Source organism: Physeter macrocephalus, chromosome 6 (genome assembly GCF_002837175.3).
Source record: "Physeter macrocephalus isolate SW-GA chromosome 6, ASM283717v5, whole genome shotgun sequence".
Taxonomy (NCBI): Eukaryota; Metazoa; Chordata; class Mammalia; order Artiodactyla; family Physeteridae; genus Physeter; species Physeter macrocephalus.
In genome coordinates, this window is record NC_041219.1 from 37,525,727 (window position 1) to 37,542,224 (window position 16,498).

Here is a 16,498-nt window from a genome sequence, read left to right on the forward strand (position 1 = left end):
CCTAGATATGAACAACAGTAATAATAACAAGAATAACAACAGTAAAAAATCTAACATTACTTGGCTCCTACCATTTGCCAAATATTGTGCCCAATGCTTTATGTTCATTGTCTCACTTAATTGTCCTCACAAGTATGAGGTAGAAACTCATTCCTACCTTATGAAGAAACTGAGGCTTAGGAGCTTAAGAGCACCACTAGGAAATAGAAAGAACTGGGAGAAAATGACATCTGTCTGACACTGAAGTTAGTGCTCTTAACTCCAAACTATAAAGTCTAATAGGACATTGTTTTTACCCATCAGGATCTTAGAGCACAAGCATTCCATGGAATATTGGCCAATGGATTGATAATAGATATCCTCCTAATTCTGAATAGTGTTCCAATATCCAAAATGAAATGAAATACTAGGTTTAATAAAGATAAACAGATTTCTTCAATGCAAAATTACTCAGAATCTGTAATATGCAAAGACAGAATATAGTATACTATATTAACCAGAGTTTGGCCAGACTACTTAGTTTCACATCTGATGTTACAACTTACCTTGGACAAGAAATTTAACTTCTAAAAAGAGAAACAAATATCGTATATTAACGCATATATGTGGAACCTAGAAAAATGGTACAGATGAACCGGTTTGCAGGGCAGAAATAGAGACACAGATGTAGAGAACAAATGTATGTACAACCAAGGGGGAAAAGTGGCGGGGGGTGGTGGTATGGGATGAATTGGGAGATTGGGATTGACATATATACACTAATATGTATAAAATAGATAACTAATAAGAACCTGCTGTATAAAAAATAAATAAAATTTAAAAAAAAAGAAATTTAACTTCTATAAATTTAAATTTCCTTATCTATAAAATGGTAAAAATTATTATAACTATTTCATGGGGTTATTGTGAGTCTTAAGAGAATTAACACATGTAATTTAACTAGAATAGCACCTAGGCACATAGTTAACATTTACTGAACACTCACTAGCATCATAATCATCATTGCCATTGTTACTGACATCTTTCTATTTGTGACATACTCAGATAACAGGGTGCCAGGATTTTTTTTATACCTCTCTGTGGCAGATTGTCTTACTTGATCACAATTCACTCTCTCCCCATTCTTGTTAATGCTTTCCTATAGAGAGAGTTTAGAAAAGCTTATTGACTTTGGGCTTGGCTATTTGTCTAGCTTTGTAGACATGATGTATGTCATCTCTGAGCAAAATCTGAAATGTGCTTTTGGAAATTACTGTAAGATTTATAAATATATGTAGATAGATAGATAATAAACTGTTTTCAGACACTGACAACTGGTATTGCAGGACTGTGATCCCTGAGAGAGGGGAAAGAAATGAGATAAGCCCTACAATAGCCTGAGCTTTCTGACTAAAGGCACATTCCAGACCACAGCTCAGGAAGGGAGAATTTCATCACAGTGAGTCTAAGGCAGCAGGAATTTACAGGGAAGAATACTGGAGAAGAGGAAGCTATTAGAGAGGGAGCTTGCAAACTGAATACCAAGCCATGCATGCATAGGGTGAATTCCACAAGGCTAAGCCAAGACAATTGAAGAGTTGTAAACTAAAAAAATTCCCAGAGTGTACAAAGGGCTAAAAGTCACTTGAGATCTAACCCCCTAGATAGGAGGGCCTCTTTGAAAACTGAGAACATTCAGTGGAGACCAGAGAAGGGACACTTCTTAGTAGTAGGGCTAGCCCTAGTGTAATGTCTACTCTAGATCTATTCCACAATGCAGAGTACTAGCCACTATATGATCACAGCTAGATCTAGTCCAGTGAAGCTTAAAACCAAGCCCTGTAAGGCTCAAACTAATCCACAAACAGCTGCCTACAAGAACAAAATCCATGAAAACTATAAGATGCTGATGAAAGAAACTGAAGATGACACAAACAGATGGAAAGATATACTGTGTTCTTGGATTGGAAGAATCATTATTGTTAAAATGACCATGCCACCCAAGGCAATCTACAGGTTCAACACTATCCCTATCAAATTATCAATAGCATTTTCCACAGAACTAGAACAAAAATTTTTAAAATTTGTACGGAAACACAAAAGACCCTAAATAGCCAAAGCAATCCTGAGAAAGAAGAACGAAGCTGGAAAAATCACAATCCCTGACTTCAGACTATACTACAAAGCTACAGTAATCAAAAAAGTATGGTTCCAGCACAAAAACAGATGTATAGATCAATGGAACAGAATAGAAAGCCCAGAAATAAAACCACACACTTATGGTCAATTAATCTACAACAAAGGAGGCAAGAATATACAATAGAGAAGAGACAGTCTCTTCAATAAGTGGTGCTGGGAAAACTGGACAGCTACATGTAAAAGAATGAAATTAGAACATTCTCTAACACCACATACAAAAACAAACTCAAATGGATTAAAGACCTAAATGTAAGACTGGATACTATAAATCTCCTAGAGGAAAATGTAGGCAGAACTCTGACATAAATTGCAGCTATATTTTTTTGGATCTGTCTCCTAGAGTAATGAAAACAAAAACAAAAAAAAACCAAATGGGACCTATTAAACTTAAAAGGTTTTGCACAGCAAAGGACACCATAAACAAAACAAAAAGACAACCCACAGAATGGGAGAAAATATTTGCAAATGATGCGACTGACAAGGGATTAATTTCCAAAATATACAAACAGCTCATATAGCTTAATATCCAAAAGACAAACAACCCAATCAAAATATGGTTAGAAGACCTAAATAAACATTTCTCCAAAGAAGACATACAAATGGTCAACAGGCACATGAAAAGATGCCCAACATCGCTAATTATCAGAGAAATGCAAATCAAAACTACAATGAGTTATCACCTCACACCAGTCAGAATGGCCATCATTAAAAAGTCTACAAATAATAAATGCTGGAGAGGGTGTGGAGAAAAAGGAACCCTCCTACACTGTTGGTGGGAATGTAAATTGGTACAGCCACTATGGAGAACAGTATGGAGGTTCCTTAAAAAACTAAAAATAGAGTTACCACATGATCCAGCAATCCCACTCCTGGGCATATATCTGGAGAAAACCATAATTCGAACAGGTACATGCACCCTCAATGTTCACTGCAGCACTATTTACGATAGCCAAGACATGGAATCAACCTAAATGTCCATCAACAGATGAATGGATAAAGAAGATATGCAATGGAATATTACTCAACCATAAAAAAGAATGAAATAATGTCATTTGCAGCAACATGGATGGATCTAGAGATTATCATACTAAGTGAAGTAAGTCAGAGAAAGACAAATATCATATTACATCACTTATATGTGGAATCTAAAAAAATGATACAAATGAACTTCTTTACATAAATAGACTCACAGACACAGGAAACAAACTTATGGTTACCAAAGGGGATGGAGGGGGGAGGTGTGTGGGGGGGAGATAAATTAGGAGTTTGGGATTAACATATACACACTATTATATATAAAACAGGTAAACAACAAAGACCTACTGTATAGCACTGGGAACTATACTCAATATCTTGTAATAACCTATAAAGGAAAAGAATCTGAAAATGAGTATATATATATATATGTATGTATGTATGTATATGTATAACTGAATCACTTTGCTGTACACTTGAAACTAACACAACATTGTAAATTAACTATACTTCAATCTTTTAAAAAAGCAAAAAGCAGAACAAATACTCTGTAAGGAAAAAACAGTCAAGCACTTAACATTACATTCACAATGTCTAACATCCAACCAAAAATTATTTTTAAGAGTTTGAAATTATATTTGGTTGCATTTATAAACTTAGTTAAATACCCTGAAATAGTCTATTTACTTTAGACATTTCACTTATCTCACAAAAGTCTCCTAGTACTTAAAGTAATCTTTCTAAATCTAATAAATTATATGTACAAATACGGTGAGTCTTATGTTTTCATAAATATTCATGCAATGTATATAAATTTGGTAAGATTTCTATTTAATAATCACAAGAATAAATTAATTACATAATTATTACTTTTAAAATGGAATCAGAAGACTGACATGTTACTATAATGGGCTAAGTAACAAGTATATATAAAAATGTGTACTGCCTCTTTACCATAAAATCATTCATACCATAAATTTGATTCTCAAATATTTTTATACTTAGTTCTAAATCTCCCTAGGGTTAAAAGTTGCCTGCCCATTCTTGAAACAGTTGCATCATCCCAAGACATTTTTGGTAATATCATTTTATCTGATCAAGCTTTTATAATTGTCAGACATCTCAGCCAGGACATTCGTGCATTTTTCTCAAGGACTCTAATACATATTTTGTATGGTAGGGAATTCATAACTTAAACACAGAGTTGATCTCACAGTCTTTGTAGCCTACAGCCTTAGATTTAAGTTAAATATTACTAAATTTTTCTGACATCTCACAAAATTCTTCAACTGTTAGTCACACCCTTCTCTTGAACTGAATTTTATATTTTATCATTTTAACATATTTAAAGATCTCCTCACCTATGATTAAGATGTTTAAATTAAATAGAAACTCAATTTTTTTCAAATCAGGTAGGAACAATTACTATAAATATTAAAATAATACCCAAAGAAATTTTACACTCATGGCTTTAGCTGGATTTGCCAACACATCTTCAAAATAATTATGCTAACAAAATTCATTTAAATATTTCCTTCCATTTAAAGGGACATGACTAGTGATACATATAGAGTTATTTTCTCCATAGCTTTTTTTTTTTTTTAACATCTTTATTGGAGAATAATTGCTTTACAATGGTGTGTTAGTTTCTGCTTTACAACAAAGTGAATCAGCTATACATATACATATGTTCCCATATCTCTTCCCTCTTGCATGTCCCTCCCTCCCACCCTCCCTATCCCACCCCTCTAGGTGGTCACAAACCAGCTAGCTGATCTCCCTGTGCTATGCGGCTGCTTCCCACTAGCTATCTACCCTACGTTTGGTAGTGTATATATGTCCATGCTACTCTCTCACTTCATCACAGCTTACCCTTCCCCCTCCCCATATCCTCAAGTCTATGCTCTAGAAGGGCTTTTTAAAAGATGAAAAAACTTTTATTGGATGGATTTCCAGTTCTCCTTGCTAAACCACTAGACAGGGATAAATAACATTCCAATTAGGAAGCATTCTTACCTCCTAAAACAACTAAGGTTACCAACAATCTCTTTATAGACTCAAACAGCAAACTAAAAGCATTAAAACCCACTAAACACAACTGAAAAGAACTATTCTGCTAGGTTGTCTTAGTATTTCATCTTCAGGTAAAGAGAGGAGCACCATGCCAGGCTTTTAATTTATTCTCAACATCACATCTCTGGAAGGACATCTTAAGTTGAAGAAAACACTCATCATCCTAACTACAGAATCACTGCCCTGAATTGTCAAAGAGGGGGAAAAATTTCTCAGGAAAGAAATAAAAAATAATGAGTGGGCAGTTCCTCAAAAAGTTAAAGAGTTATCATATGATCTAGAAATTCCACTCCTAGGTATATACCAATAGAACTGAAAACATATGTTCACACAAAAACACGTACGACAATGTTCAAGGCAGCATTATTCATAACAGCCAAAAAGTGGGTGCAACCCAAATGTCCAACTAATGGTAAATGGATAAACAAAATGTGATATATCCATACGATGGAATATTATTCAGCCATATTATTAACTCATACAATGAAATATTGTTCAGTACTGCATGGTATTCAGAACTGATTTATGCTAAAGCATGAACCTTGATAACGTACTAATTGAAGGAAACCGGATATAAAAGGTCACATATTGTATGATTCCATTTTTTCAAATGTCTAAAATAGGCAATTCCATAAAGACAGAAACTAGATTAGTGGTTGCCAGTGCTGGGGGGAGGGTGGAATGGGGAGTGACTGCTAAAGTTTCTTTTTGGGGTGATGAAAATGTTCTGGAATGAGATAATAGGTTGCATAATCTTATAACTATGCCAAAACTACTGAATTGTGCACTTTTAAAAGGTGAATTGTATGATATAATTGAATTATATCTCAATTTTTAAAAATTCCAACAATGAAAAAAAAGGAGGGGGTACTATATTCTTAAAAAATGTCAATGTTATAAAAGATAAAGAACATACATATATTCATACAGACAGATGGACAGAATAAAAGATAAAGTAAATGGAGTAAAATGTTAACGTTTGGTGAACATGGGTACAGGGTATACAGGGTTTTTTGTACTATTTTATTTTTCCAACTATTTTATAAGTTTAAAATTATCTCCAAATAAAATTTTTTAACATTAAAAAAAAGAATGGGAAAACCATGGTAAAATCAAAATATCTAAAATGATTTACTGCAAATGTATTCTATTTCAATTTCCTGCAAATCTAACATGCCCACTCCCACCAAATTAAATCATATGTTTAATTGTATAGGACCCTCTTACCTTTTCCCTGGCTAAATTCTAATCCAATAGTTAGGTGGAAATTACAAATATACAAAAAGGGAAAGGTGCTAAAATATTCCTCTTTTTAGGATATATTGGTGTTTTATAGATAATTAAAGAATTACTTTTAGAAAACCACTAATGACACAATCAGTAAGAGAAACTGGTTTATTAAAAGCCAACCATGAACTTCTGCATTAATATCAAAACCTAAACGTGTCTGCCCTCTAAATCAAATACATTTAAATGACCCTAGTCAAAATAATATTTTGTATTAATTTCTGGGTATATCATCTTGTGTAATGTGGTAGGCTGAATAATGGTCCTCAAAGACATCCACATCCTAATCTCCAGAACCAGGGAATGTTACCTTATATGGCAAAAAGGGGCTTTGCAGATGTGATTAAGTCAAGGATTTTGAAATAGGGAGATTATCCTGGATTATTTGAGGAAGCCCTAAAGTAATCACAGGTGTGTACTTATAGGCAGGAAGTAGACAGGAATTTGACTACAGAAGACAAAATAATGTGACCACAGAAGCAGAGATCAGTAATGTGGCTGCAAGCCAAGGAATGCTAGCGGCTACCAGAAAATGAAACAAGTTATGGAACGATTCCCCCTGAAACCTCCAGAAGGAACAAGCCCTGCTGACACCTTCATTTTAGCCCTGAATAACAAACTCATCTTGGACTTTGACCTCCAGCACTGTACGAAAATTACTTACTGTTGTTTTAAGCCACAAGGTTGTGGTAATTTGTTACAGCAGCAATGGAAACGAATACAGGACTATAGATAAAACTGTAGAATTTTAAGCCTAATAAATGTCTGTGTACCTCGGTACTGATTCCATGATATAGGTAAACTACAGAAAGGTAAGGATTAACACAGCTAAAGTGGTTCAAATTGGTATGATTTCACTTAACTGCGAAACATAACTGCCATCTTTTTGATTCATGGCTTTCACATTTATCTAGATTGTTGGTGGCATTTTGTAACTGCTGTTACATAATTTCATTAATAGCATTCATTATTTTCACCCTAAATTCTTCTGAAATATGTAGCTGCTATGAGTGACATTTTTATATATTAGCTGTTTGTGTGCAAATAAGAAAGCAATGGGCGTGGAAAGTTGTAAACACTTTTTAAAATGCCCTTTATAATAACCATCAGAATTTCCTCACTAGACTGACCGTCTAGGAATCACTCTAAACTGAGATCATACGGTGCTACAGAACTCTGTAGAAGAGTGACATGCACGATAATTTTACATTCTACTTACATCACCACATCAAGGCAGTGATACTCTAGAATGTTTTGTAAATAACCAGATGGCATCCCTGTTAGTCTCCACAGGACCCAAGTAACAATCTGAGGCGGACTGTTATTGCTCTTAGAGCTTATTGCTTCTTAGGCCATCTTTTTAAAGTTAACCTTGAGGAATGAGAAATGAATCAACATTTTGCTTCTCAGATCTTGCCTAAAGAGAGAAAAGCTGATAATTTTTCAAATCAGTATATATCATGTACATACAAGAATTACATAGCCATGTAGTTATAAAAAATTGAAAAAGAGTCTTTAAAATCCTCTTAAAATTATGCATACAAGAAAAAGAAAAGGCAACAATCACTGTGTACAGGTATTTCAGTTACTGGCCCAACGTTAGATCCTTTTAATAGTTTTTAAAAATTACTACATGTTTAAAGATTACCATATGGATGAATAAATGCCTTTATACTTTCTCTGCAAGTCATACCTAAGCATATCATAATCTAGAGCTTAGATTACTCTCTAAACTGACTTTCTGGTTCCTCTTCTATTTTCTTTTTTTTTTAAGATTTTTTTTTTGATATGGACCATTTTTTTCTTCAAAGTCTTTATTGAATTTGTTAGAATATTGCTTCTGCTTTATGTTTTGGTTCTTTGGCTGTGAGGCATGTGGGATCTTACCTCCCCAACCAGGGATTGAACCTGTGTCCCCTGCATTGGAAGGTGAAGTCTTAACCACTGGACTACCAAGGAAGTCCCTCCTCTTCTATTTTCATTTGAAATAGATTTTTTCTAGCCACATGTTGCCATTTTTATTTTTTTATGGTGATACTAATGTCTAGATACTTTCTGCTAAGGCAGTATATGCTATTTTCCTAATACTATGTCCTCATTGAAAGGATCATTTTTTCATTACAATCTATTATGTTATTGGACAGGTACTGTGGCAAAGTCATTTAGAGGGATAACTCTCCTTCATTTTCCATACATATTCCACTTCCTGAATAATTTCTATTCACATTAATTGGATAGCTTTCAAAAGGAATAAAACATTTGGTGAAGTGCTATTTATTTAACATCCACTATGTATATGGCACTATGGGGTCAACAAAACAAATAAATAAAATAAAGACACAGTTTTGTCCTCAAGAGGCTTACACCATCATAAGGGAAGATACTACATTTACTTAAAAATCTATAATGACTGGCCAAATATAAAGAATGACTTAAGAGAAGTGTCAATAAAGTGCTATAGGAATTCAGAGGAGAAAAAGATTACCTAAGATTAGGGAAATTTATGAATTTAGTTTTGAAAAATGAGGATTCTGACTGGCCTTCATGGAGGAGGGGAATGACATAAGAAAGAAAAGACAAAAATCACAGGTGGCGTATGAGAATCAGTAAATGGCTGAGTTTGGCTGCAGTACAAGAAAGGAAAGCGGTACAAGAAAGGGAGGAGCAGGCAGGAGCTTGAGAAGGTAAGACTCCAGGAGGCCTGAACACCAAGTTAAAACTTTAACCTTGTTCACTAAGCAATAAAGACTTCCTCAGGGTGACTACAAAAATAAAGTCAGTAACAGTAAACAAAGCTTTGTTTCTTTTGTCCTCTTTTGGAGAACTGGAGAGGTGAGAAGGGGGGAAATTCCATATTTACTTTAGATATCAGAAATCAGCACGTTTATCAGGAGTGAAAGAAAGGTAGCACACTGAATGAACGTAGAGTGAGCCTCAGTACTTGTACCGAAGCTAAGAGAACGCCAGCGGAGCTGTTCAAAGTCATTTCTGAATATCCAAAACTCTGAGGAGTTAAGTGAGACGTTTCTCAATGTCCAGTTCTTTGAGAGCCACATAATTCATGGCCTCTATTTATAACCAAAGCATATGGCTGCCATGAAATCCTCTTTTTATCTCTAAAGACAGCTAAGTATTTCCAATATAGTTCAGGAATTGAACTCTGTCTCCAAGAGCTAGGCATCCCACTCAGCAGGATGAATGGGATCTTGGAATTTAAATATGCCCATTCCTAATCTCTGTGTTCAGAATACCTCCAATAAGAGGCTTCCAACTGCTGGTCCTATGAGGCCCCCTAGTGCTCAAAATGCAAACACTTTATTATACAAATCCAAAACTGGCACTTCAGAAACACCTTTAAATTAACTGTGGAATCAATCAGTAGTCCATTAAAAAACATAATTTTAGGGAAACATATGATACAGATGAAATGTATAAGATCCTGTTTTAATTAGTTCATCTTGAATTACTTTGAGCCAACTTTCAGAAGACAAAGGCCTAGAAAAGGCTAAGCAATATTTAATAATAAAATTATTTTACAAAATTATGGTCTCATTACATTTCACTTTTTAAATTTCCTGATCTAGTTAAACTACTAATATATCATCTATAACACTCAAAATATTGAAAGCTTTAGAGAATAACACATTATGTTAAGTCTTTTATAAGGAGTTTATCACTTGTGTAATTTTTAAAAATAAATTCCTCAGAAGTTGATTTATCTTATGGAATATCGTAATAGTTAGTCTGTATCATTATAACGATTCTCATATTTATTATGGTAACATTCTTCAATGGCTTCAACTGGTGGAGACACCCTGGTATTTGGCAGGCAGCTGATATCATGGTAATTTAAGTATCCAAATCTGCAAATAATACACTTTTCTTTTTTATGGGAAGAAGATCTTACATTTGGGCCATTGATCATTTACTGTCTTCTACCTTACTTCAAGTAGACACATCTTATCTTTTATATGAGAATTTTCTTTTAACATACATATCAAGTCTTAATGAGTATTGTTTTTATGTCATTAAATAATTTATGGTAATTTTATATACTACATGAAACTTCTCTTGATATCTCCAAAAGTAGTAGAAAATGACTGCCTTTGACAGGTTAAAGCCCTTTCTTTAGTTCAAAAACATTTATCTGAGATTCTTACTTCTACAAACCAAATATACTTTAGATTTATTCTAAAGTATACCATAAATCTGTCTAGAATCCATGAAAATATATGAGGATATGTGATTAAATGTTTGCTTCTGGCTTGGCTTATAAACTCTCTCTCTGTCTCTCTCGCTCTTTTTTTTTTTTTTTTTTTGTATTACTGTGGGTTTCTATTTTCCTTTAATTTTTAAAAAATTTGGCATAAAAAAAAATGAAACTACAACCAACTTTTAACACTAAACCTATGCTCACAAATCATATACATCTACATTGACAATAGCCACAGTATAAGTTTGCATTAAAACAATCCATTACATTCTATAAATACCCTATTACTGTTATCAGGAATCACATATATAAGATGACTCCAAATTCACACAGCATTCAGGCTCATTTTCATGGTGATTTTTGGTTGCTAGTATTAATTGCCACGTTGGTTTTTGAAAGGTGGAAAAATCACTAAATTTCAAACTCCACCATAACCTTATGTTTTGAGATAACAGTGCAACACACATATCAGAATCCTGTGGGTTGACCCATCAGTGGCTACACATTCAGAGGAAAGGGAAGAATTCATAGACTATGACAGATCTGTGTTCAACCTTCCTACCAACAGTGGGTAACACACATAACCTTTATGATCCTCAGTTTTCTCATCTGAAATTAGAAATGATAATCCTTATCTTTTGAGTTTTAAACTCTTTAAGAAGAGAAAAATATGTGAGAACCACAACACATAGTAGGTGTACAACAAGTAACAGTTATTGTTCTAATCAGCCTCAACTACAGTTCTAACACAGATGAAGTCCACCACGGAGTCATGACATTGCTGCAACAATATTTATTTAAAGAGACTCTGAATAATGCATTATAGTTAATGTCAAGTCAACTTACCAAGACAGGAGTACAAACCCTGACTTATCCAAGCTAATATGGCAAGAGTTATAAGGTCGCCAAAACTAGCAGCAATGGGTGTAGCAACATTATCGGGATTTATCCCAGTCTTCTTTGAACCAACGATAACCCCAACCATTATTATTCCTAGAAAAAAATAAAGCTCATTACTTTTTCTGCTATAATTTAAAGAAAATCAATCCCCCGAAATATTGAAATACATAGGCTAGACAAACAGTGTATCACTTCCGGTTAGACTGCTTAGATAAGCTGACTAAAGCAAACAAAACATTTTACTTGAATGCTTTGGCAAAATGTCTTTCAACAAATTCCAAGTGGGGATCACAAAAGATCTGAGAAGTTCAATGTTGCATTTAGAGACCTGAAGAGCTACTGTAAAATAACATTAAAGTTCCAAATTTAGTAACATGCATGTCTTAGATGTATTCATGTGTATCAAAGCCAAAGATTTTATTTTAACCCTCAAATAAAGTATGAAAATGTCAAAGAAAGTTGAGTCATATTTAAGAACTTCCCTGGTGGCACAGTGGTTAAGAATCCGCCTGCCAATGCAGGAAACACGGGTTCGAGCCCTCGTCCAGGAAGATCCCACATGCCGCGGAGCAACGAAGCCCGTGCACCACAACTACTGAGCCTGCGAGCGACAACTACTGAAGCTCGCGCACCTAGAGCCCGTGCTCCGCAGCAAGAGAAGCCTGCGCACCGCAACGAAGACCCAACGCAGCCAAAAATAAATAAATAGTTATACACATAGCAATTGGGAAGAAGGCCAACAAAACCAGATTTGTTTACATAGTGGTAGCCAGAAATGCTTGCTTCATTTTATTATTAAAAAGTGTTTGGGACTTCCCTGGTGGCGCAGTGGTTAAGAATCCGCCTGCCAATGCAGGGAACGCAGGTTTGTGCCCCGGTCCAGGAGGATCCCACATGCCGCGGAGCGGCTGGGCCCGTGGGCCATGGCCGCTGGCCTGCGTACTACAAAAAAAAAAAAAAAAAAAAAAAAAAAAAAAATCATAAAAAAAAAAGTGTTGAAGTATTAAGCAGAGGGAAGTAATTAAATTTTGAACACTGCAGGCCAGAATACAAGAAGCAGTCTTTGTAAAGCATATTCTTTAAACCCCAAGTTTCTGTCTATGAACCTATAACAACAGAAGATGAAAATGTGACTGTATACTTATACTTTTAAATCCTTATATTCTGGAATATAGAAATGGGAGAAAAATGATAGCATTGCAGCCATACCCAATTGTATAGATTTTCTCATGCCAACACATTTAAGAGGATGCAGGGCAGAGAAAATTTAAGATTAGTTCATTTATGTGCTAAACATAAATCAACATGGAAGCCTAAATATGGTTATAAACAAAAACCAGAATCTCACTGCATTTTTAGACTGAAAATGACTCTAAATGATTTTATTCTAACATACTCACTTTATAGATAATAAAACTGAGGTCCTAGGAGTAGGTTTAAATTCTTGCATAAGGTCACATAGCTTGTAAGTAAGTGTTTTTTCTACTACCCCGTAAAGCCAAAATATTGAAAGTAGAATTTTTGTTCAATGTCTCATGTCTTATATTCTGGAGGCTTTTTCAATCTATGTACTTACCTTTCCCATAATATCATTGTAAACAGAAAAAAAATAGCAGGAAAAAAACTTAAACATATTATACAATAATCAGTCAAGATGTGATCATATAAATTTTTTTTTCAAAATCAGCACATTTAAAGATCAATGTGGAAAGTTCTCCTATGAAAGAATGCTGTCTAACTTTTCAGCTGAAAACAAATATTTTGCCATCATGGACCAGTGGAAAGAGCTGGGAGGCAGGAAATGGGTTTTAATTATGATTTTTCTGTGAACAAGCTGATGAAATGGGACAAGTCACCTTACCTAAGTCAGTTTTCTCACCTACAAAAGGTGGTCAATAGTATCTGCTCTACATATATAAAGGTCAAGTTATAAAATTAGAACACACATTATTAAAAGTAAGAAGGCTAACAAATATATTTTAAAAATCTGAATTTTTATGGTTTTTAAAATCCCAGGCAATACAAATAGCTGTTAGTCTGAAAAGTTTTAAACAATTTTTTCTAAATGAAACAATATTAGAGAGAAAACAGAAGCAAATGAACCTAAAGAAACAGAGTGCTAGGGGCTTCCCTGGTGGCGCAGTGGTTGAGAATCTGCCTGCCAATGCAGGGGACACAGGTTCGAGCCCTGCTCTGGGAAGATCCCACATGCCCGTGAGCCACAACTGCTGAGCCTGCACGTCTGGAGCCTGTGCTCTGCAACAAGAGAGGCCGCAACAGTGAGAGGCCCGTGTACCGCGATGAAGAGTGGCCCCCACTCACCGCAACTAGAGAAAGCCCTCGCACAGAAACGAAGACCCAACACAGCCAAAAATAATAAATAAATAAATAAAAATTTTAAAAAAACAAAAAACAGAGTGCTAATGCTTTAACACTTTTTTTTTTTTTTACCAGAAATTAGTTTCCCAATAGCATAACTTCACTATGCTTTCACCAGTTAACACCATTCAATTCTAGTAATTCTATATAAAGACAAGAAACTACCTCTGGTATAATTTAAGTACTAAAATAAAATGTTTGAAAATATTTTGGTAGCCAGGTCTTAATTTTAATAAGTTTCTAAATTACCAGAACCTAGCCGAAAAAGTTAGCTTTGTTGTATGATCACCTGACAGTAGAGTGTTCCATTTTTAACCTTGCTGGTGATCTAAAATGAGACGATGGCAATTATAAAATAAAAATTACCAAGTCTTTATGATTACTGTTCCATAATAAGCTAGTTCTCTAGTGTAAAGTTGATATTAATAAATCAATATAAAGAATGATATCCCAACTAAAAAAATTATAATGTAGTTAAACGTTAAAACCTTCTGGCTCTTTAACATTCTATAGCCAACAATATGCTGTTAAGCATATGGTTATACTTGTATTGCCAGAGAAACAGTAAAGGAATTTTTTTGAAATCTGAAACTTTAAAAAATTTCAACAGAGGGACTGCTTTTTTTTTTTTTTTTTTTTTTTTTTGTGGTATGCGGGCCTCCCTCTGTTGTGGCCTCTCCCGTTGCGGAGCACAGGCTCCGGACGCCCATTGCTGATAACCCTACTGCTTTTTTTTTTTTTAATTAATTTATTTATTTATGTTTGGCTGTGTTGGGTCTTCGTTGCTGCGCGCGGGCTTTCTCTAGTTGCCGTGAGCGGGGCTGCTCTTCGTTGTGGTGCGTGGGCTTCTCATTGCAGTGGCTTCTCTTGCTGCGGAGCACGGGCTCTAGGCCCGTGGGCTTCAGTAGCTGTGGCGCGCGGGCTCTAGAGCGCAGGCTCAGTAGTTGTGGTGCACGGGCTTAGTTGCTCCGCAGCATGTGGGATCTTCCCGGACCAGGGCTCGAACCAGTGTCCCCTGCATTGGCAGGTGAATTCTTAACCACTGCGCCACCAGGGAAACCCAGAGGGACTGCTTTTAAAACTCAGAATTCCTGGAATACTTGTTACTCAAATGACAAGCTGGTAAATCCTCTGCACGATTTCCAGACAGGAGATTCTCAATTAATTTAAATTACAGAAACAAATGGATATCTAGACTATTTTCCTGATCTTGTCTGGGAGCTGCACCAGGGGACCTAAAGCTGGGACACAACCTCAGAAAGCCTGCTCTATACTAAGGATTATGTATCATATATATAAATATATCTGAAATAATCTATTTTAAAAGTTTGTAGATAACTTTTCTCTGTTTTTTATAATGAACAAGTACCATTTAAATAAAAATAGTTAACATGGAAAATAAATAATTAGAAAGTAAAATATTATAGAGTAGACATTTATAAATTTACTTACCTTGCAGAAGAGATGCAATGAAGGCAGTTGCTACACTGCTAGAGCACAAAAGTATGGAATGATCAAGATAGTATTTCCCCTCTGGAATCCAGCCCAATATAATTGCTGCCACAGCTGCTAGAAAGCCAACTACTGTTGCTTGAACCTTAAAAAGTTTTAATAAAATCCAACAGAATTATTCATTTTGAAAATGCATTTTTTATTTTATGATGTAAATATGCATACAAGGAGTCAGAAGAAAGTATTATATATGGTAATTGAGCTGCCTTACCTTTTGAAGCTACTGTATTTTATTTTACTATTCCCTAAGGTGATGGGTTCTCAAAGTGCCCTGATCTGGCAGCAGTAGGTATGGAATGGGATCTAGGAATCTATTTTTAACAAGCACCCTAAGTGACTTTGATGGTGTAACCCACAGATCACCTAAAAAAATACCAACCTTAAGACTGAAAAGGGGGCTTCCCTGGTGGCGCAGTGGCTGCGCGTCCGCCTGCCGATGCAGGGGAACCGGGTTCGCGCCCCCGTCTGGGAGGATCCCACGTGCCGCGGAGCGGCTGGGCCCGTGAGCCATGGCCGCTGAGCCTGCGCGCCCGGAGCCTGTGCTCCGGCAACGTGAGAGGCCGCAACAGAGGGAGGCCCGCATACCACAAAAAAAAAAAAAAAAAAGAAAAAAAAAGACTGAAAAGTACCCAATCCACATAACTGAACTCTGACTCTCTAGACACAGTACTGGCAAAAGACTGGATTCTACAATCAAATGATAAGAGTTTGATTCCTAGCTATACCACTTAATCTTGTGGCAAGCTATTTAAATTTATTCATCCAACAAGCATTAATTTAGGATCTAGTATGTACAAGGTGCTATGCTTAGTGTTGGGCTACAACGGTGGTCAAAATAGATTTATTTCCTGCCCTCACAGAGCTCTTGGTCAATGGGAGGGACAGACATTAAAAAATAACCTCACAAATAGTCACAATTGTGATTAGTGCTATAAAAACCTTAGCTCCTAATCTGAAAAATGATAATGATAATATTGAACA

At 35.4% G+C, this 16,498-nt stretch overlaps 1 protein-coding gene across 6 annotated transcripts in view; it reads right to left on the reverse strand.

The window, feature by feature from the left end:
• Positions 1–16,498, reverse strand: part of SLC41A2 (solute carrier family 41 member 2) — a 134,844-nt gene that overhangs the window by 59,000 nt on the left and 59,346 nt on the right. For all 6 annotated transcript variants that reach the window (XM_024127361.3, XM_024127360.3, XM_024127359.3 and 3 more), the window contains exons 5-6: positions 15,458–15,602; positions 11,573–11,719 (exon numbers count right to left, since the gene is read on the reverse strand). In XM_024127361.3, the coding sequence (XP_023983129.1) occupies positions 11,573–11,719; positions 15,458–15,602 (292 nt within the window). The remainder of the gene's footprint in view (positions 1–11,572; positions 11,720–15,457; positions 15,603–16,498) is intronic.